Source organism: Equus quagga, chromosome 13, assembly GCF_021613505.1.
Source record: "Equus quagga isolate Etosha38 chromosome 13, UCLA_HA_Equagga_1.0, whole genome shotgun sequence".
In the NCBI taxonomy this organism is placed as follows: Eukaryota; Metazoa; Chordata; class Mammalia; order Perissodactyla; family Equidae; genus Equus; species Equus quagga.
The window spans coordinates 17,977,976-18,001,574 of NC_060279.1; the positions used below are offsets into that span (position 1 = coordinate 17,977,976).

Genomic DNA, 23,599 nt, shown 5'->3' on the forward strand with positions numbered 1-23,599 from the left:
ATGCTTCTTCATAAAACCTGACATTTTGATGTTTGTCTAGCATCATAGGACTCCTGACCTCTGGGCCTTCAGATCTCATGGCCTAGGATTTGGCACTTGTATTTTTACAGTTGAACTGGCATATTAGACATGAAAGCCTCTCAGATGTCTAATATTACAGAATAATGCAGGTAGAACAGACATTGTGGTGGGTGGATTATAATTATTTCATTTTTGTTGGTAATTTGCTCTAGCTACCATACAGGCATTTGGTGAAATTGTTGTCATATTTTCTAAAGTATCTGGAGCTCCTAAGAGGAAAGCTGGAAAATGAGGGCAAGATACTGATGTGCAATCTGCTTAACTCTTCCCCCATCACACTGTGGCATAGACATTGGCAAAATAAGAAGGCAGTAGGATCTCCATGTCTAGATGTACTGCTGTACAGGGAACAAGAGGCTGAGTGTTGTACAGGGTGCAGGAATTAACTTTGCCTACCTTCATCAGAAGCAGAAGCACCCACTTGTCAGTCTGGTTTTCCTACCTGTGCCTTTTCCACTACCAGTGAATTTTAAAAAGACAACCAGGGGAGGGCATGACTATGTTCCCTGGGTCCTTAAGTTTCCTTCTGTCAGTAGGGAAAGCTATGGTGCCCCCTTTCATCACACTTGTGGACCCAGTAGGTGAGGAAAGAAAGAACTGAAGGGATCTGAACTGGGTGACTATATTTATTCCAGCTTTGTTTTGAGGAACTTTGGGGTGGGGGATGGGGGCTTCCAGGCACATTCACAGAGAGAGAGAGACAGAGACAGAGATGAGAGAGAGAGGACAGGAAATGCAAAGAGATAACTCCAAATAGAGAGGCAAAAGGGAAGAAAATAAGGAACATATAGATAGAATAATATTATCATTCCAGAGACTCTCAGTGAATTTCTGTAAAGTCCATAGGGACAGGGCCCCTTATCCCCCATGTTTCAGGGACTTGATTAAGGATGCTCAGCAGGCACTTGACAGAGTGAGCTTGTTCAGTTCTAATCCTTCGAGGAACCATTACTCATTCTGCAACATTGAGCCATGTCTCTCTTTCCCTCTTCTCTAGCTATTTTGCTTTGCTAAGTAATCAGACATGGATCTTATTCCCAAGATGTTTATTTGTATTCTTAGGAAGATAAGACATTTAAAATAAGGAAGAATGCAATAAAATCCATAATGGAAGTCCAGATAATGAGCCGCAGGAGTTCAGAGCAGAGAGATGTAATTTCCAGTCAGGGTGGGGAGGAGATTATGGATTGTCATATTTTGGGGCCTAATTTTTATTAAGAATTCCTCAGTAAAGGCGTATAGAATGGGAAAAAGCCCTTTCCATGCTGAGGTTGGCGGGAATAAATCTGGAAGGTCTGTAAGCGTGGGGCACGAATAGCAATGACCATGAGATTATTTTGACTGGAGCAAAGGGTACACAAGCTCAGAGAGAAAGACGTCTCAGTGCTAGGGCTCTAATCTGCAGGGCCTTGAATGTCAATTGTCATAACTCAGGATATTGTTCCAAATGGCCCTGTTCCCTGGAAAAGACAGGGCAAACTGGCAGAGGCTAGCTCTGCCCAAGGGGAGGGAGCAGGAACTACGAGGAAGTCTAGGCTGGCAGACAAGGCATTGGAAGGAATATGCAGAGGAATGTGGCAGCAGATGACAGGTGGTCACCAAGGCAAGTAGAGCTGGTATTGGGAGGTCTGAAGGCTGAGAGGTGAGATTCTGGTACTGGGAAATCTGGGAACAGGTGGCACTGAGAAATGCAATCAGGAATGAGAGAATAAGAAAGTCTGTCAGCAGTTAGCAGTCTCCAGCCACTAAGCTTAGGTTTACGGGCAGACTTCCAAGCTCTGGAAGGAGGAAAGAGTGGAATGGAAAGCAAGAAGCAGGGCCCCCACCCCAGAGGGACCAGGCAGATTTCCAAGCCAAGAGTCAGACCTGGAACACGGGGCCTGACTAGCAGTAGGAATGGTTTGATGCTCCATTCCAGAGTGCTGAGCTGAGGTCTTTTCATTCCTTCTGTGTAAGGTTATGACTGGTCTTAGATGTTGGGTCTACAGGTGGGAGCAAAGAGGCCCAGCTGTGTGGAGGGGAGGATGCAGACCCTAGAGAAAGGCGGGATCTACTGCTGGCTAAATTGTTTGTGCTTTATTTGGTAGGCAAAAAGCAAAAAATGGAAAAATCCAAACAAGGAGTATCTTAATTAGAGCTGTATTTCAGGCAGACTGGTTTGATCCCAGTGTATAAAATGAACTAAAGTTAAGTGAGTCCTCACCTGTAACAAATTCCTACCGTTCCCTTCCTGAATACTTCTCCAGTGTGCTCACTTCTCTCCACACCTTTCTAACACGGTGGGTTAAATAAACTATATTATTAAAATTAGTAATCTTAGTTAATAAATATTAATTTCACCTGTTTCTTTTTACTTTTTTAATGTGGCTTCTAGAAAAGTTAACATTACATAAGCGGCTCACATTATATTTCTATGGGGGCAGTGCTGCTTTAGTCCTTTCTCCTGATCGTAGTCAGATCTTTTTAAAATGCAAGTCTTCTTGTGTAACTCTACTGCGTGAAACCTTCAGTGGTCGCCATTGCCCCAGGATAAAGTCCAGATTCTGTAACGTGGCTCCCAAACTCTTGGTGATCTGACCCTTGCCTCATCTCTGACCCTAACCTTGTCCCTCAACACGCCTTCGCATTGCACTCATCCTTCAGGCATATCACACTGTTCTCAGTTCTAGCCGTGAGGGTGCTTTGTTCTCTTCGGCACCCATGCCTTTGCTCATGCCATTCCTTTTCCTGAACTGAAAATTTCTCCCTCTTTTCATCTGCTAATTTTTGCTTCCTACTAAAGTCTCAGCTTTCGACATCCTTGATTCCTTGACTCTGAATTAGGTGCCTCCCCTTGATGCTAGGGGCCCCGCCGTGTCCCTACTCTATTACAGCATTCTCACATTCTTTGTAAGGTCATGCCAGGCAATAGGAACTTGAACCAGGATAGTGGCAGTGGGAATGGAAAGGATAAGATACTCGTGAAGGAGCCAGTAAGGACATAATTCTTGAGTGTTGGCAACTGTGTGAATGCACATCTAATTACTAAAGGGTGTGAAGAACTAATGTACTTCATAAGTCCTAAATAATGTAAGCAACAGCAAAGATTCAAACAAATGTTCTAAGAACAAAAAATGCATTCTTTTGAGAGTAGCATGATATTTGGAGTTAAAAGACTTGGGTTCAGCACCTGGCTCCTTGGGGCCGGCCCTCTGGTGTAATGGTTAAGTTCAGTGTGCTCCACTTCGGCGGCTGTCTGGCTATCTGGTCTTCTCTCCCATTCCCTGGTCAGGAAGAATACTAACACAAACTATTTCGAAGGTGGGACTAGAAAGAGGCCCTTACCTCCAGCCTGGTTCCCTCTCCCAGACATGTGCCAGATTCTCACCTGGGACGTGCTAGGATGACTGTTCTAAGTGGAACACACTGTAACAGTAGCATCCTGATTTGAAATGTAGAGTCTGGATGGTTCCATGGAAACCTGCAATAGCGCCTTTCCATCTCGTCTGCTTACTTTGTTCATTCCCAGTTTTCCTCCCTTACTTTAGATCTGCACCAGTATGTGCAATTCGGCTCCTTACAAAGAGTATGTACTCTGTTAAAGTCATTAAAATAGTTATTTATTTACCTGAACCTTCCCAGAAGGTTATTTGAGGGATCATGGGATTACATAAAATAAAGCAAAAGCATACCTCATGTTTCCAAGGGACATACATTCACTTTGTATGTTATACTATTAAGACAAATTAGTGCTCAACAAGTGAAGATATAGCACTACTTCTTTTTTAGGAAAAATGTACAGTCCCAGCCTATTTGGCATGTTTTGTGAACTAGTGGGCCATGTCTAGGATTCTGTTCAATCTGTGATCCGCCTAAATCCTGCGCCTTCTGCTATTTTGATCCCTTTGCCTAGATTGCTCTTTCCCCTTCCCCCATCCCCTTCCTCTATTCCTTCTAATTCCACCTCATGGTTCAGATCTACCTTAGAGATGGTTTTCTCTGAGAAGTAGTCTCTGAATCCTACAAGCTCAGCCTGTATACTCTAGTAGCCACCTTTCTCTCAGCATTTATCATACTGTCATATATGTGTTTTGTCTGTTTCTCCCTCTAATGCCTTAGCAGCATGAGGCAGGTACACAACTGTCTTGTTGAAAGTTATTTCTGTAAGACCTAGCACAGTGCCTGATATATATTGGACACCCAGTAAATATTCATTGCATGGATGAATTAATAAACAGGTAAAGGACTCCCTTTCAGAGCCCAGAACACTTTCAGAATCAGAGTACATCAGAGTAAATCTTAGAATATTACCATCTAGCCTTTGGTTAAGTGACTTCCTTACCTCTACTGATTTCTGTTCTATTTAACATCTATTAAGATGTAGGTTTGTAATAGGGAGCCAAATTTACAACAACCTAAACAAGAAGGGATCCTATTTCTCTCTCACAAAACAGTCCGGGCAGTCCTGCACTCGTATGGCAGCTCTAGTCTATAATAGGAAGAGCCAGGATTTTTCTGTCTCGCTGCTCCACCATCCTACAATGATGCCCTTGTCCACATGGTCCACTATCACAAGAAAAATCCTAGGAGGTCCAATTTTGTCCTGGAATCCTTGGAACCTACGCCCAAGGGAATTTAATTTTTTTGGTACCTGGAACTGATTCTAGGACCGTCTAGACTCTTTTAGGGCAGCTTGAATCTGGTATGGATTTATAAAACTAATCAAATTGAGGGATTTCTCACTGGTTTCCCAATCCCCACTTTACCCTCAAGCCTTTCCAGGTGGGGAAGACCAAAAACTTAGCCCAAGTTAGGTATGCATGCCAAGAATGCCAGCTGGTCCTCCTGCCAAGGTCATGCAGCCTTCAACCAAGGGTGGTGTGGTTTCCTGAGGCACAAGACACACTAACTTCACAGCAGGGCATCCGGGCAAGTTATAGGCGAGAAATTCCTTTGAATAATGTTAAATATATTACCTATTTGTCTGTAAGTATATTATTTATTTTGTTATAAAGTTGCCACAAAGCTTACGATTGCATTGTCATTTCTTTACAATGCCTTTCTGTCACGTCTGTGTTCTTCTGGAGAGAAGTCATTAGATTTTATGATTAAGGATCGAGATGAAGGCTAAGCTACTCTATCAATTCTCCCCTCCCACAATACATACACAGACAGCATAGCCACAGACACACACACACCGCCTCCCACCACATCCACCCCAAACTCCCCTTTCCACAATAGACACACACACACACCCATTACTCCTGGAGGAAAAGGGGAGAGAAACCAGGGTAGGAGTGAGAGCTGTATGCAGCTTTCTAGAGCAGCAGCTATTCACCTATCTAGAAGAAGCTGAATAAACCAAGGTAATGACTCCAGCCCCAAACTAAACACATTTTCATTCTATAGACCTCACTTCATGTCTTAGACAAAACTGATCAGTATGAGTTAGTATGAGTTGATTCTGCCAATTTAACAGGAAAATAACAAGAACCAAAGATCTGTCTGAATTTTTTCCTGGCAAAGTCAATATATGAGATACTTTCTAATTTTAAAAAAGACATCTAATTGATATACAATCCACAATTAACTCCCTAACGTGGTAAAATTTTCACTTTTCTTTGTGTTTTTGTGTGTCTTTGTGTGAGTAGTTACCATATTTGCAGTATTTTGGCTAATTATTGTTAAAGTTATATTTCCATTATATATGTTTTTCTTTTCTTTCTACCTTCTCAAAAGTTCTCCTTTAAGGCAGAAACTTTCCATTCTTGGTTTCATCCAAAAGACAAATATTTCTGGGAAAACACTGTGTTTAAGCTATTCAGCAATTCTGGTGTTATGTAACTGACCACACTAAGACTTTCAATTAACTTTGGTTACATTTTATTGAAGAGTGTCATAGAATAGAATAACCGGTCATAATTTTTAAAAACTTTTCTATGTTTTTGAACAGGGAAAATCCTGTTAAAATATGTGTAGCGTCTGGTGATAATGACAGAAAGTAAATCTCTTGTCACTGAAGTGTTCTAAAGTCCACTGACTGTATTCCAAGACTGATTTCAGCGTGTCTGAGAATTTTTAATTGCATTGAGCTTTCCTTTCAGCATTGGGTCCACAACTCAAACTCTGTTTGTTCTTCTTTCCCTCCTGCTCTTCGCTGGTTATTTTTGTTTGGTCTTCTTTAGTTCTAGGTGCATCTTGAGACTGTTTAAGACTCTGCTTCTCTTCCACTGAGCGGGAATCATGTGAATTCCTGGTTTCAGACAACTTCCTTATATACATACTAACTTGAAACTCTATTTCTGGTCTTTTTCTTTCCTTCCTATCACTTTTCAATATGTTCTTTCTCCCCAGAACTGAATTGATAATATTTTTTCCCAAAGCAGAAAGTCCATACCATTTTCTCTGTATTTTCATGTCCCCACCACAGTCTCAGTTTCCGAGTCTTAAAACCTTGCAGGTTTTTCTCTTTCCCTGCTCATTTACTTGCAACATGCTGCCTATCATCAAGTTGCAACATTTATTTTTACAAATCACTCACATTTATTTCGTTATTTCAAAACCCTTATCTTGTCTCAGCCTATGTGTTAATTATTTGGCATGTAAATTACTGTAATAGCTTCCTATCAGATGGCTCCACCGTCATGGTTTCTTCCCTCTAAGCTAACCTATGGACGAGCATTAGAATCATCTTGTTCACACTCTGTTTTATCATTTCATTTTCCTGCTAAGAAAAATTCAAGAATCTCCACCAACCAGCTACTTTATCTCATTTCCCTGGACTGAATGAGCCACTTCAACCCAATAGCATCCTTTGAACCTGCCATCCTCTCTACTGGAAGACCCCCTTCTCTTCGTTCAAGTCCATGTTTTTTGCTTCAAAGGTAGTGGTTAACGCAGCTTTAATAAAAACTGTAATTATCTACAAGTCCTTTAAGAGTGAGTGCCTCCCGACTGATTTTCTCAGTGTCCTCTCAGTGACACATTGCTCAGTCTGCCCTGCTCTCTTGATCTGTACTTGCTGATCTCTGGCTTTGAAAGTCATTTTTCATTTATTGCCTTTATGTCCTTTCTCTGCTTTTACAGTATAAGCAACTTTAAGGTAGAAACAATATCTAAGGTTTATTTATATCACTCAGCAACAATTACTAAGCACTTACTGAATTTACAGCATGGCATTTATCTATGTATTTGTCTATCAATTGATCAAATAGTTATTTATGGAGCATCTACTATGTGCTAGGCACTGTGTGAGGTGCTAGGATACAATGATGAGGAAAAATTGACATTACCTCTGCCGTCATAAGGTTTGGGGGAAACAGACATTTATCAAATAATCATACTATTATATGTAAAATTACAACTGTAATAGAGCTAAAAAGAAGAATGTGGTACCATGAGAGTACATAATAGGGGGATTTAACCCAGGTGGGAGAGGAGAAGGGGAGAGATATCCTTAAAAGGGAGAATCACATGTGTAAAGGCTCTGTGATGGGGGGAAGACAGATATGTTCAAGACATTGAAAGAAGACTGGGGTCGCTGGACCCTAGAGAGCTTATGTAAAGTGGAGTGGGAGGAAGCTGAAAGTAGGCAGGGGCCAACCTGGGGAGGCCCTATAGAATATGGAAAGGATTTAGGTTTTTATCCTGAGCAATGGGGAGCCACTGGAGGGATTTGAAAATAGGAGGGGATGGTGTGGTGATGTAAAAAGATCGCTCTGGTCCCTGTGTGGAGGTGGACTGATGTGGGAACGAATACAGAGCACAATATTTTTCCGTGCCATGTAGCAACTCAGTAAATGTTGCTCATTGACTGAAGTGTTTGTGGGACTTACGGTTTTTGCTGATGCCTCTGTATCATGAAGTTTTGGCTTCAAGCCACAAGACCTTGTTATTGGATATATAGATCTGATTTTTAATATAGTCAGCCTCCTGTAGCTTTTGACATATAATAATAAGAATAATAATAAAAATAGAGAATATTAATTGACCATGGTGCTGGATACTGTGCTCAAGGCTTGATGTGGGTTATCTCATTTAATTCTCACTGTGAGCCAATGAGGAAGGTGTTCGTACCCCTATTTTTTATGAGATGTTAAAGACCTTGCCTCAGAGAGAAGTGATAGAGCTAGGACTCGAATCTAGGTGTCTCTGACTGTGGAGCCATCACCCTTAGCTCTATGTTCTAGCAGTTCTAATTTATTTTATTTTTCAGTACTATTTCAATACCATCATTATAGAAAAGGGAGGTTCCTTTAGCCCTGAAACATGACATGATTTGGCTAATTGCCAGTAACTCCTTTTGATCTTGGTCAAAGCCCTTCATGGCATCAGGTCACCCATCTCCCATTTTGCAGAATGTTTTATTATATATCACACAGACCTGGCATTATGTCTGAGCTGATTGCTGGATGTTTTGATCTTTTCAACCATGTGAACAAATTTCTGGCTGTCCTTTTTTCTTTTACAGAAATCTATAATTAGATGAGGTAATAATGCTTATTAGCCCAAGTTACAAATAGTATTCCAGTAACCAATTTCCTTCTCAGGCGAGCATCATCAACAATTAAGAGTAACCGCCAACAGTTGGTAAACTCTTGGCTGAAAAATGTCATCATGGCCAGAGGAGTCCTCTGCCTTTGGCCTGCCATCTGTCAAGGGCTATTTGTTTATGTTTCTTCTGTCTCCATTTTCTACCCCCTAGGGCAGCCTCTTCTTTAATTGTAGTAGGTCCATGAAAACTGGCATGTAAATTGCTTGCCTAAATAAGAGAACCTAATAGCAGAGCATTTTCAACCTATACTATAGTATCTCTGTGATGATTAATAAAATCACTTTGGGGCCTCAGAAAATGGAAACAACTGTCTACTGCTTAAAAAGGGTTCGGAGCAGGGCCGGCCCAGTGGTGCAGCAGCTAAGTTCGCACGTTCCACTTCGGCGGCCCAAGGTTCACTGGTTCGGATCCCGGGTGTGGACATGGCACCACTTGGCAAGCCATGCTGTGGTAGGTGTCCCACATATAAAGTAGAGGGAGATGGGCACGGATGTTAACTCAGGGCCAGTCTTCCTCAGCAAAAAGAGGAGGATGGGTGGCAGATGTTAGCTCAGGGATAATCTTCCTCAAAAAAACAAACAAGCAAAAAGTGTTTGGAGCACTGCTCATCTTTAGCCAAGCATGACTGGCTCTTTTCCCTTTGCAAAGCAAGGTTGAAAGTTCAAGCACAGAGTAGGTGAATGGGACAACCTCATTTAGGATAACTAGAAACAACTATAGCAGAATGCCCAGCTGATAGTGGGAAGCTGAATGTGGAAAGTTAATTGGTGAGCAACACACCCTATAAGCCTGAAGAATAAGGGGAGAAGCATTTCATAGGATGTTGAAAGGATAAGTAATTTGCATTTTGACAATACTTTGATATTGCTGGGGAAAGGAGTCAAAAAGTTACAGATTTATTTGCTGTGTCCTCCACCGAAAGTTTCTTTAGGGACCTACAGATAGCTGAAGGTATAGTTTAAGAATAAAATGTTGCAAAATGGCTATTATCAGTTCCATTTAAAAGTGGGAAAGGTTTCAAACTCATCTGTTTAGGAGAGGGCTGCAGGCAAGTAGGGGCAGTATGCACTCCAGAGTCCTAAGGTGTGGAGGGAGAATCCTCGCCTCTCACCTATTTAGCTTTCTCACATAGCTATTGTTGTTGTTATTATTATTGCTCTCTTGTGACTGTTTTCCTCTAAACTTTTACCTGGGCATAGGACACCGTAGTCCAGCATTGAGTTTGAGGACAAAAGCAAGGCCCTCCCATTTCTTACCATCTTATGCTCATATTGCCATCTTCAAGATAAGTTTTTAACTACTTATTTCCAAGTACAATGTCTGTTGTACTTGCACTGCCCTTCCTTTTCTGTCATGCAGTACAATCTATTACCCAAGCAAACGTGTAAAGAACGTGCAGATTGTAAACCTATAAAATGAATACAGAATTGCATTAAAGGGAAAGGGTGTGGGGGCAGGGAGAGAAGGAGATGCATGTTAATTCAAGGCCTCCTATGTTCCAAGCACTCTATTAGGTGCTTTATATAGTATAGTTTATTCTCTTGGATGCCTTATATAGTATAGTTGATTAAACACTCATGCTGAGCCTGAAAGGAAATAGGTGAGGACACCAAGGCTGTGGGAGGTGAGGGTCAACCTCTTAGTTGACAAGTCATCTACAGCTGGGATTCAAACCCTGGCTCTCAGACGATAAATGTTTCATCGTTTATCCAGGCACACAAGAATTATTCCATGTCACTCTACATACATAAGTATACTCTGTCATAATTTTTTTATTTTTCACTTTTTCTTGCAGCCCGAGAGGTAGAATAAAATCCAGGAAAGTGTGGCATCATAGAGGCCAATGAATAAATAAACGCATAGAGTATATAAACTACATAGTTCCACTTTTAGATGGATTCTCTTAAAGAATCTGCACACCAGCTGCTTGTTCTGTTCTGACCAGCTCTGTATCATTGCCTCTGGTGAAACTGTAAAGCAAGAAAGGTTTTCTTCTTCAGTTTGAGGTTCTTCCATACCTCTTCCCTCTTTCCTATTATATCCTAGGAATCTTCTATTGCTACTGTCAGTGACTACCACATATAACAACATAAAACTATTCCTAGCAACATCCTAATGCTTTAAGTATAGATGTTTTCTGACCTCCTTTCCCCCCACTTTAACAAATTTTTAAGCGTACAGTACATTATTGTTAACGATAAGCACAATGTTGTACAGTAGATCTCAAGAACATTTTCATCTTAACTAAAACTTGATACACATTGAGCAGCAACTCCCTACTTCCCCCTCCCCCAGCCCGTGGCAACCACCATTCTACTGTCTCTTCTTATGAGTTTGACTACTTTAGGTACCTCATAGAAGTGGAATCATGCAGTATTTGTCCTGTGACTGGTTTATTTCACTGAGCATAATGTCCTCAAGGTTCACATGTACTGTTGCATATGATAGGATGTCCTTTTATAAGGCTGAATAATATTCCATTGTATGTATATACCACATTTTGTTTACCTCTTCATCCATTGAGAGACATTTAGATTGTTTCCACATCTTAGCTATTATGAATTGTGTGGCAATGAACATGGGAGCATTCAGATCTCTTTGAGATCCTGATTTCAGTTCTTTTGGATAAATACCCAGAAGTAGGATTGCTGGATCATATGGTAGTTCTATTTTTAATTTATTGATAAACCACCATACTGTTTTCTGTGATGGCTGTATCAATTTGCATTCTTACCAACAGTATACGAGAGTTCCCTTTTCTCCACATCCTTGCCAACATTTGTTTTTTTGTTTTTTTAATAATGGCCATCCTAACAGGTATGAGATGATAACTCATTGTGGTTTTGATTTGCATTTCCCTGGTGATTAGTCATGTTGAGCAACTTTTCATATACCTGTTGGCTATTTGTATGTCTTCTTTGGAGAAATGTTTATTCAAGTCCTTTGCCCTTTTTAAAATTCAGTTATTTGTTTTTTTACTATTGAGTTGTAAGAGTTCCTTATATATTATGGATATTAACTCCTTATCAGATATGTTGTCTGCAAATTTTTTCTCCCATACCATAGGTTGCCTTTTCACTCTGTTGATTGTTTCCTTTGCTGTGCAGAAGCTTTTTAGTTTGTAGTCTTACCTATCTATTTTTGTTTTTGTTGCCTATACTTTTGGCATCATATCCATGAAATCATTGTCAAGACTAACGTTATGAAGCTTTCCACCTATGTATTCTTCAGGAGTCTTACAGTTTCAGGTCTTACGTTTATGTCTTTAATCTGTTTTGAGTTGATTTTTGTGTATGGTGTAAGATAAGGGTCCAATTTCACTCTTTTGCACATGGATAGTCAGTTTTCCAGGCACCATTTATTGAAGAGACTATCTTTCCCTATTGTGTATTCTTGGCACCCTTGTCAAAGATCAGTTGACCATATATTTGTGGGTTTATTTCTGGGCTCTCTATTAGGTTCCGTTGGTCTATGTGTCTGTCTTTATGCCAGTTCCATACTGTTTTGATTACTAGCTATATAACACGTTTGGAAATCAGAAAGTGTGAGATCTCTAGCTTTGTTCTTTTTCAAGATTGCTTTGGTTATTCAGTGTCTTTTGTGGTTCCATATGGATTTTAGGATGTCTTTCTTCTATTGCTGTTGAACCTGTAGATCGCTTTGGGTAGTGTGGACATTTTAACAATGTTAAGTCTTCCAATCCATGAGCATGGGATGTTTTTCCATTTTTTTTGTGTCCACAAAAACACTGTTAGAACTAATAAATGAATTCAGTAAAGTTGCAGGGTACAAAATAAATACATAAAAATCAGTTGCATTTCTATATACTAACAACGAACAATCCAAAAATGAAATCAAGAAAACAATCTTATTTACAATAATATCAAAAAGAATAAAATACTTAGGAATAAACTTAACCAAAGGGATGAAAGACTTGTACACTGAAAACTACGAAACATTGCTGAACTCCTTTTAACAAAACTTGACCTGCTCTCTTAGGACCCCGCTAGGTCACGAATAGCCTAATCTGGTAGATAAATTCAAACTTAGTTATAAATGGCTTACAGGTTTATCCTTCCCACATATTGACCAGGAGTATCTTAACCCAAAGGTTTGTGTAATAAGGTAATACTGACTGGACTGCCTGGAGGTAAAATATTTTAAAATAAATATTTAAAAGATTGTAAAGTGTAACACTTGATTGCCCTATCAAACATAAAACCAGCGTTTTTTGTTTTTTTTTTTGCATCAACATTTGGACAAAATCACATACATATTATCAGGCATAAATACAAATAGTTATTCTTGGAAAAGGTCTCTGAAATTATACTGTAATTCAGTGAGAGGACATTTTAGATTTCCTCACGTTGTATACATACACAACTTTTCAGTGAGTCTGGGAAAATACACTTTGGGGGAAGTACAATAATAAGGGAATGGAACTTTTTTGATCACATACCATGTGCTAGATAATTTGCATACATATTTCATTTAGTCCCTTTTCAAACTCTTTGAGGTAGATGTTTGTCTCCTTTTACAGATGTGGAAATTAAAGCTCAGGGAAGTAGCGCCCAGGTTCACTCTTAATGTAAGTGTGGATTTGAAGCTGCGTCTGCTCGAAGCCTGTTCTTTTCCCTTTACACACCAGGTGGCCAGCCAGGGAATTAGTGGTGTAGAAAGGAGGGTGATAAGATCTGAAACCTGAGTGCAGCCTTGTGAATTATAAGCTGCCCCATCCAGTGAAGGCTTCCTGTGAGGGTTGAGCTTGAAGAAACTGCTTGATATTCCTGAGCTGGAAAATTTTCAGTAATCTCCAAATTTACAGCCAAAAATCAGGTTAAGGTAGTGGAGAAATTAATCTTATGGGTTGCTTCACTGTCTCAGGTGCATCTTGTGCTCTTCAGATCACTAAATAGGTCCTCCAGGGGTAGGTAGGCCTGGGGGCCTGAGGATGGCTTTAAGAAGCAGCGAGTGTCCTCTGGACACTGGGGACACTCTGTCGTGGGGATCACAGAAGAATCTAGTCTACATGCTTTTTGTTTGTTTTTTTAATAGAAACCACTTCAGTTTTATAAAAAGAGCATCCCTTCTCTCCACAGTTACTGAGCCCCAAAGGTTCTAATTGTGTAAGGGGAACTTGGCTGAGTGACTTCAAATGTTCTCAAGTGTCTAAAGATCCTTTTGTTTTTCCTTAATGTGCCCTCACTGTCATTTATTCTGCTTTCCTGGGAACATCAGTACGCCTCATTCTCTAGCTTTTCAGCTCATGATAAATTTATTATTAACCAAAGGCCAGCCTTATGCCTTAGTATGGCAACTAGTGAGCAGCCTTTAAAAAACAATTTAAAGGCAATTAAATGCATTTAGGGGTGAATAGTATAACAGACATGAGCCCTAAAACTTTTTGTAATTGGCATGGAATTCTGTCATGTGCCAAAATATGATTACATTATCATCTGGTGTCTCGCTGTTGGTTTATTAAAACTGGATCTAAAAAATGTCATAATCTTTTGTCCTGATAGCAGATCTATTATGACAAAACTCCTCTGGCAGTGTCCTCATGAAAGGCTTTTCCATGCAGTTATTATCCCACTTTGTCCCAGCAGAACAACCACTGGTGGCTTGACAAAGACACACAGAACCTCCAGGGCCACTGGCGGCCCACTTTCCACGCTGTCAGTCCCAGCAAAACCCTTTCCTGCTTTGTCCCCTCGCACACAAAATGGCCACTTGCTGTGGGATGAGCCTTATCATAATGGGTGGTAGAAAGAGGTCCAGGGCAGTTTCCTGTTGGTCGTGTGCTGAGGCAGGATAGGGTACAGCCCTGGGGATGGGTTTTGGAGTATCCTCTGACCAATTCTTTTTTGTCCTAATGAAAAACTTCCTGGCTTCTAATATTGCTACTCTCATTGGGGTCATTCTGATTCACTGTAAATTTAATAGGTAGCAGGCAGATAGACATTTTTCTGACCCTCTCTTCCCATCCTTTTTGCACCTTCTGCACCCTTTCTTTCTTTTAGCAAAGGAAGGAGAAGACACACACTTAGATCCCCCATACCACACCCACTTCTTTTTTGGCACCTGGTGACCATCAGGAAAACCTGATAAACTTGGAAGGGTTGCTTCCCCATCACCCTCAGAGCTGGAGAAATTATTGCATGCTAACTTTATCCGTGGGATTTGAGAAAGGGAGCGTGCTCCCAAGCGCAAACAGGAAAGCCTGACATCACGGAGCGGCGGAGTGGCGTGGGAGGAGTCTGCGGCGCCCGCGCTCGCTCGCTCCCTTTGTGGCCCGATCGCGCGCACCGGCGGCGGCGGCGGCGGCGGGGCAGCGCGGCGCGTGGCTGTGCTCGGGCGGGCGCGCGGGGCGGCGGGCTGAGCGCGGCCGGGACAGCGATTGCCTCGGAGCAGGGCGCATCATGCCGCGTCCACGTACCGAAGAGAAAACTGAGAATGAAATTGCTTTGGCAAGCTAAAATGGTAACGCGAGCTCTCTGACTTCTCCCGAGGCTTCTCTGGTGGGGAATCTTCTCCCGCTTTCTCTGGGCGTGTTTTGGACTCACTCGGAGTGAACGGAGCAATCCGATCCCATACTTGTGAGCTACAGCTTTCTCACTCTGCTTTGTGTGTCTCCCTCCCTGCGTGTCTTCTCCCTTGAAAAGATGCCTGCTTTCTCGGTAACTGCCTTTGGTGCGACTGCGGCAGATGTGTCAGGAAAGGACAACTTTTTAAGGAAAGAGAAACTGTAGTTCGGGTGAAGCGCGGAGCGTTTCTGCGTCCCCGAGGCTCTTTAACACGAACTTGAAGTTTAGCTGGGGGCATGGAACTCCGTGGGGTCGCTGCACACATTTTACTCGAAGCTGCACGATGATGTGTTGCTGCTTCTGCACTTGCCAGATTATTTTACGGAAATAAAAGCTTTCTACGCCCCCGCTAACTTTTTGGGTCCCAAAACAATAAGAGGAGAAAGAGACATGGGAAGCATTTCACTTCCAAAGGAGTGAGGACTCTTGGCATTTTAAACACTTGTTTGTGCCTGAGTTTAAAATGTAGTTTGCTCAAATAACTGGGCCACTTAGAAAAGTAATTGGCTTTTCTACAAATGAATTATTTTTCCTTTCGCTTAAGGAGGAAAAGTTAATCAGGATTAAACTACAGTTTCTTTAAGAAGGGAAAAAAGATTTTAAAAAACTATTTAAGATATGTGAGCGGGTCTAGGAAAAATAACTAAATGGAAAAGTCGGGGGATCCTGATACCCCAGGGAAGGGCAGGGGTCCAAGAAAATCTCAGCATTCCGTCTATCGCAATGTGTCTTGTATTGCTCTGATTGTAATATTTATTTTGAACAGCCCGTCTTGTGCCCTTAGTGCTCGTGTAAGCAGCATAGCAGCTGGGCTAGATTGTGGTTAGCAGAGAGGAAAAAAAAAAATACTCTTTTTCTTTCTCTTTATCCCGTCCCCTGGCAGAGCTCGATTCAGGACTGGGGTGAAGAGGTAGAGGAAGGAGCTGTTTACCATGTCACCCTCAAAAGAGTCCAGATTCAACAGGCTGCCAATAAAGGAGCAAGATGGCTAGGGGTGAGTAAAGCTGGAGAGATTGTGAACTTTGGAGCTGCAGTGTCTGTTTTCCTGTGAATATCATTATAAAGCAGAGGCAGGCTTTTTTTTTTTTTTTCTTCTTCTTCTTCTCTTTTGGCCTTAAAAAGGAAACTGCCAATGACCAAGTGTTTGCACTAGCTGTACAGGTCTGTTTTTGTACTTAATGTTTTCCAAAGCTTCTTCCCTAGGTTTGTCAATAATTCAGAACCTCTTAGAAACATCTTGAGGTATTTGGCAAATAGAGTGGGAGCGGAGCAGTGGGAAGTGACACAGAGGAACAGGACCAGAAAGCAAGTACTCTGTTAGACAAGAGCCATATGCAGTTTTGCTCAGCTGGCACCCTTCTCTTTCCCCGTCCTCCCTCTATTGATGCTGACACACCTTTCCTACTGCAGTACCTTTACATACTACCCAGAATGCTCAGGGGACAGAGCATTCCAAATCTGCTTCCTATGCAGGTGGCAGCTTTTCCATTGATACCTCCTTTCTACAGCCCGTGAGGAGGCGAATGCATGCTTAGTGCCCAGGACTTCATGTATAGTGTGCATAGAGTGCTGGGTCTTTGGAGAAACGCTGCTTCCATACGTAAGATTTGTTTTTCCACTGAGATTCTAAAATAACTCACATGGGTGGGACCACGTGAGTTATCTGTTATCGCCTAATGGATCCTTCCACACATCCCAAATAAGGGGATATGAGAAATGGAAAGCTTGGCGACAGGATCACTACTTGGGCAAACATCCACATGCAGAAGAAGGAAGGAATTCTTGATCTGGAGATAGGAGTAATCCTCAGAGAGAGCAGTGAGAGGTGCCGTAAAAAGCCTTGAGAAAGAAAATAAGGGTCGGCTGAATAGAGGGGATGGGGTGTGGTTTCACCTGCCCTTGTTCTAGCCACACCCAGGCTTCACAGGTGATGGGTTGAGAGCAATGAAGATTAAGCCTTTGCATTTTTTTGGGTTTCAGGAAATTCAGAGCACTTTGAGCAGCATTCAAAGGTGGGGTATGAAGGAGGACAGGAAAGAAAACTGCCCAGGGCCTCACATTAAGACTAGAGGCAGCATGTGACTTGTAATGACTGGAGTTTAAGGCAGGATGGCCAGCAGCAGTGATTTCCTTTGCCACGGGTCTGCTGACACAGGCATTCATTGCTTTTGGCTTCCCCAGCTGCTTCAACTCAGGCCTTTGCTGCTGTGTACTTTGGGCTGAGGTGCCACCCACCAGGGCTGTAAACTGTTAGTGACATCTGCAGGTATGGTCTGGAAAGGTAGGAAGGAACCTTGCCTTTGAAAACCTGAGGTCTTTACTTATCAAGTAGGTGCCTTACTCAGTATATGATTTTAAAATTAGTTAGATGCGTCACCAGCAGACCTGATAGGAAAAGCAGCACTGGAGTTCTGACAAGTCATCGCTTCGTTTTTGGTTGTTGTGTATACGCATTTTATTTAAATGTGGTGTTGATGTGGTTTGGCTTGTCAGGGTATTTCAAAATGATTCACAAGTTCTGAACCAGCGCCTTCAAAAGGATCATTCCATTTTCTGATGCCAGGTTCTTCCTCCCTTTCTAATGAGACTGATGTTGCTTGGGTGACAGTTTTAGCTTTTAGCCAAACACAATAGCAATGAATGAGTAAGTCACGGGGACGTGGAGACGTTAACTCTCTAGGTCCCAAACACACAGAGTATGCTTCGTTTAGATGTTCACAGTTATTCAGTAATCCTCACTGACCTGTTCACTGGACTCCACTTCTCTTGTCTCCCCCCTCTTCCAGTGTTCTCAAGTTTATATAGAATTCACAGTTGGTGCACCCTCCATTTAGCAGTAGAGCTGAAATATTGAGAGGGAAGATAATGTACAAAGATTGCTTTTAGTTGATGGAGGAATCTGTCTCTTCCCCTCATTTCAGCGAAGTGTCGTTTGCTGCTACCACCCCCGTCCTCCAGAGCAAGTTCTTAGGGCCTCTCCGGCTCTGATCCCACTTGTTTTGTTGTCTTAGGTATCCTGTTGGGAAGCTCTGTTTTTGTCCTTGGAAATTCCAGACTTAATTAAATGTGACTCAACCAATTGAGCCATAGCAATTAGAAAACCTTTCTCTTTAGGACTGAGTGGCTTCTCTATATTTGTTTTCCTACATCCCAGTAACCCTTTAAAAATTCTTCAAAGCAACCAGTTGTAGAGTGAACTAGAGATTGAGGTGCCATGAGGGTATTACTGAAATATGACAACAACCTTATGAGGAAGGTGGTATCGTGATTACCTCTTTTTTTCCACACCAGGAAATGAATGCCCAGACAGGTTAAATTGCTTGCCAGGGTCAGACAGCTGTAAAGTGGTGGAGGCTGGTCTGGAACCCAGATGGTTAGTTCTTTGCCATGAGGAGCTGCCTGGGGCCTTAAGGCTGTTTCCATAGCAATGGAAGAGAACGTTGACTCAGAAGAGCAAGGATGCATATGGTGTACTTTCCCCCTAGATGTTGCACCTGATGCAGGACTTGAGCAATATGGTTTTCCTTCATGTTTTGAATGATAACTTGAGCTACAAGTTGAGATAATTTGTTATGAAGATGTGAGTCTTATTGATAAGCTCTCCATTTTGGATGTGTAAAGTATGGTGCACCAAAGATGCATACGAGGTTATGTAGCACCTGAGGGCGGCCATAGCTCTCATTACATGTCTGTAAGCCATATTCAAAAAGCGTAAAAGACTGAGTACAATTTCTGTATTTTCTTGTAGATCTCAAAACATAATTAAGATTCACTTGGGAAGGATAGCAAAATAATTACGCATCCTTAGGTGTGAAGTATCATACAATCCAAAACATTTAGGACATTCTTTTTTGTTTTGTTTGTTTAATTTTGTGTTCACTTGATCTTTTGAAGTAAAACCCTCTGTCTTTGACTGTAAAATATACAACCAAGTATGGCCCAGGCCAGGTTTTCTTATACACGTCAGTGCCTTGCCCATTGACAGTGAGGTTATGTTGGGCAACTTTGCAAAACCAAGGATTATTGAAGTACTGACCCAATTTTTCCTGTACAGTGATATCTTAGACTGGGATAATTTTATCTGGCTCTAGCCCTCAAAGAAAAATGGCTCTGATTATGTCATAGAATCATAAAATTTCAGGATTGGAAGAGACATTAAAAAGTAATTTCACCAATCATTCAGTTAACTTGCAGAATGTCCAGTGATTTTTGCAAGAGCAAATGGTCAAAACTTAGGATTTTTCTTTGGTCCCAGCATTGTGGTTATACATTGACAGTGATATGTAGTAATGATTTAAGAAAATAGCAGTATTCTCTGGAAGCTGGAAATGTACCATTTTAGGAAGAATACTCAAATAGACTCGGAGAAAGGATCCAACTGTTAGGGAAGGGGCTTTGGTGTCAAGAACCCATTCTGTTGTCTTCAGAATATGGCAGATAAAGGGTCCAGAAGAATGTGTCAAACCTAAGATAAGTTCAAAGTGGGGATATTTGCTTCATGGGCAGAATCATAGTTCTGGATCACTTCTGCGAAGTTTGTGGGGAGTAGAATGGTCAGTGGATAGTCAGATAGCTTTTCTCAGTTCTGTGCTTCCATGGATGTGTGGTCCTTGTGGTGGGGCCCCAGTGCCTCCCTACCCTACATCCTGTATTTATCACACTGTCTCCCTCATAGGCCCTATGTGGGGTTGAGTTGAAATGCTTCATAGCTGGGAGGCTGGAAAAGATAGTGGAATAAGACAGGAGAAAGAATACATTTAGAAATGAAAGGAACTGGAAATCTGTTACAGAGCCTAGTGTTTAGGGTGAATTGTGTCCAGTCCATAGGTTATATGGGTGCAGTGGTAAGAGAACCACATGTCACACCTGGATCGAGAAGTTGATTCTCCCTTGAATACACTATTTGGATCGACTCTACCAGGTGTTTCACTGACGTTGCTCTCCATATTGCCTTCAAGTGGCATACAGGTCCTCGAGTTTTCAGCTAACTTCACTTCTGGGAAGCTTCTCTATGTCCCAGGTCTGGAGGAGGTACCCTTCTGCGTGTTCCAGAAGCATTCTCTCTCTCTCTGTCTTGCATTTACCTCACTCTATTGTAATTGCCTGTTCATTTGTGTCCCCCACTAGGCTGTAAGCTTGGTGAGGGGGGACTGTGGCCATCTAGTTGGCAGAAACCCAATAAATATTTGTTGAATGAATGGATCAAGGTTCATCCCTTTTTGGGGGACTAATATTGTCTTGATAAATGTCGATGTATGGTTGCTCCTTATTTAAAACAAAATCAGCATGAAGGTGTTAGCTGATAAAAAAGAGGAGGGGAGTGTGGGAGCGAGAAAAATCAATTAGGTAATGATTATAGCTATCTCACATCCTTTCTGGAACAAAGCAGGGCACAAAGAAAGGTAGTGATTATTCATTTTAACAAAAACATTCATGGCAGTGAATTAACCAGACAATTCCCCAGTGCCTTTTAAACGCAAGAAGTCCAACTGTACTTGTCTTATTGCTGAATGTCGAAGAAGGAACGGCTATGCGCGAGTTAAAAAGTGTTGGCAAGCATTAGTTACGTGTGATGGGAAAGCCCAGGAGTGGGATTTTAGAATGGTAAGGAGATAAGCCTAGAGGAGCCCTTAGTTTACAGTTGATCATCCTTGTTTTCATCTAGGAAAACAGGCCCTTGGGTTGCATTATTCTTGTTTATTGGAATGTTTAATTTAGGCTTTAGAAAATAAATTAAAAAATTTAGCAACCATCTCTAAATGAACCAACTGGTGTTTTTTCATTTTGACCTTGGGAACGTGTTTCTGAAATAATCCAATAATATGGTAGCCTACACCAATCAAGAAAATAGAGTAGATTTCAATTGCCTGAGACATGGGTATTAAGTTGGGTCCTTTCACTGCTTTCAAAATCTGTTGGGATCTGTGTAAGAGACACTTAGCATATCATCAAGAATATTCATTTCAGTTCGGCAGTCCAGGGGACACTCGATTGAGTGTAAAATACATGTCTACCCCCAGCAAATACATTACAGCCTAAATATAAGAGGCACATTAACTCCTTATACTTAAAGTATACATTCTGTTAAATCAATATTGTAAACATATTTCATTCCTATTCCTGTGAAATTAGAAAGAAAAAGTTTCTTGGAGTTTTAAATTTAGAAAGAAAAAGAGAGCAATAAGGTAAAGACTGTACCTTTCCCCTTTAGCGCTTAGCTGGAATTTGTCACTGCCCCATCCCACTTATTTTAGTGTCCTTTGTCTATGGCATGCATGTCCTTTTACACTTCCCCATTCTAAATAATCAGACTCTTAGAGTGACTATCTTATGCATTTTATGTTAAAATATGCAATAATAAGCTAAAATAAGTAAAACATTTAAATTTCTACCATGATATACTTTTTACAGAAAAAAAAAGATTTCTGTAAACAGAGCAAGGAAACTATGGGTTAACTAGGGGAAGATACTAAATGTTGCCTCATTCCATTAGAGAAGCACAGCCAGCTGAGTCTGGGTTGCTGTAGGGTGGGGCTATCTCCACAGAGTTGATTGGGAGTCTGGAGTTTTGGGCAGTTTCTGGGTCGTTTGCTAGAAAACACATTCGCTGTGATCTCCCTCACTGCTGTTGCATGTCTCCTTGTATGATTCTGTCACCTGTGTCTGAATCTGCTAACCTGACCTTTGATAGCATTTATTTATTCATCAAAAGCCTACTTTATGCCAGACACCATGTTAAATCTTGGGAATCCAAGGTAAAACAGTACACCCCTTGTTCTTAAGGAACTGACGGATAGTAGGGGAGACAGAAACTTTAACTACAATATATTGTGGTACGTGTGATCAGTGCTATGTGAGAGATGTGCACTGTGTGTTAGGGGAGGGTGTGTGGGGACTGGAGACAGGCGTTCCAGTCAGAGGGCACAGTGAGGGAAAGCAGGGAAGCCGGAGATGGGACCACTATGTGAGGCTCAGCATGGGGAAGAGGGAAGGATGCCTAGTGACAGGAAGGGAGGCTGGAGAGAAGGGCTGGAGCCGTGTCACTGAGAACCTGGTGTGCTGAGCTGTGGAATTTGTGGTAGTCATCGAAAGGCTTTACGCAGAGTGGAATGGTCAGATCGGCGGTTTAGAAAGATGACTGACAGCTGAGGGGTGGATGCAGTAGAAAGGCGCCAGAGTGGGGCATGGAGAGGGGGAGGAGGCTAAAGTGGTAATGAAGTGAGGAAGGGGATGAACCCCTGAGTGGAGGGCGTGTGGCGGGGAGAGTGTAGGGAGAGCAGTGGGCGTGGAGGATGAGAAGATCCTGTCAGGTGTGGATCTGAGGCACCTGGTTTCACAGAGCAGGTCAAAAGCCTTCTGACTTTCTGGGGTCAGCGTCATCCTCTTCTCATTGAGTGAAATGTCCTGGAGACTTCAAGTCAGGTGTCCTCCATGTGTACACACACTAGCAAGTGCCTTCTTTCCTGTCAGAAGGCCCTGCAGAATACCCAGCCCCAGGTGTGTCTGATGTGTGAAGTCTAGGGATGAAATCTCAGTTTAGACTCACCATGAAAGAGGCAGCAAGCACTGCTTGGTTCTCAGATTCCAGAGAACTTTGAAGAGCTGGTGGTTTCTTTTCTTTTCTTTTTAAGTCTTCTGTTTCTCTACAAACTAAACAAATTGAATCTGTAGGCTGCGGAGAGAGAATAAATATGGAGCCCGCAGGACTATGATTACAGAGTTGTATTTTAGACAACAGCAGTTAAACTTATAATTGTGTTGTCAGGGACAGAAGAAATTTTATGGTTAGGTGTTCTGGTCTTTTTCCCTCTCCCTACTCAATGTCTTTAAACCCTCCCTGACACTATTTATCCTGGCTGCTGGCATCACTGTTCTTGGAGCTGCACTCTGATTGCTAACTCCACTTGTATAGAAGAAAAAATTTGGTAAGATCTAATGCTTCCCTAGTTTACCGTTACCCACAATCTCAGTCTTTCTTACACACACACACACACACATACCCCCTAAATTAAAATGTCTTTCCACATTTTATCTTTTAGGATTTGGTGCAATGTTGTAATGTCACTCCATGGCCTCTATATAATGGATCAAAGCCTGACTTTGTTATGTTTTGCTTGGTTTCCCTTAATTGTGTTATTATTACGAATGGTTAACTTTCCTCTGTTTAGCAGCCATCTTCGGTTTTAAAAAATGCAAACAGAGGAAGGAATACAGGTAGGACACGCTTACAGTGTCGGGTAGGAGACACTGCCTCGGAGGAAGCTCCGTTAGTCTTGTGCAGAGAGAGTCATGTCATATACCACTCATCCTTTTGGCTTAACGTTGTAGAAGTACCTGTGGCTTTTCACTAATGTGCCTGTGTATTGTGTCCCCGTGATTGGGGGTTCTGCCTGGCCTGCTT

General features: G+C 41.8%; 1 protein-coding gene across 1 annotated transcript in view; it reads left to right on the forward strand.

Annotated features, from left to right (window-relative positions):
* Positions 1-14,913: 14,913 nt before the first annotated feature.
* RGL1 (ral guanine nucleotide dissociation stimulator like 1) overlaps positions 14,914-23,599 on the forward strand; it is a 117,901-nt gene continuing 109,215 nt past the window's right edge. The window contains exons 1-2 of the mRNA XM_046682269.1: positions 14,914-15,094; positions 16,082-16,192. Coding sequence (XP_046538225.1) covers positions 15,068-15,094; positions 16,082-16,192 — 138 coding nt within the window. The 5' untranslated portion in view covers positions 14,914-15,067. The remainder of the gene's footprint in view (positions 15,095-16,081; positions 16,193-23,599) is intronic.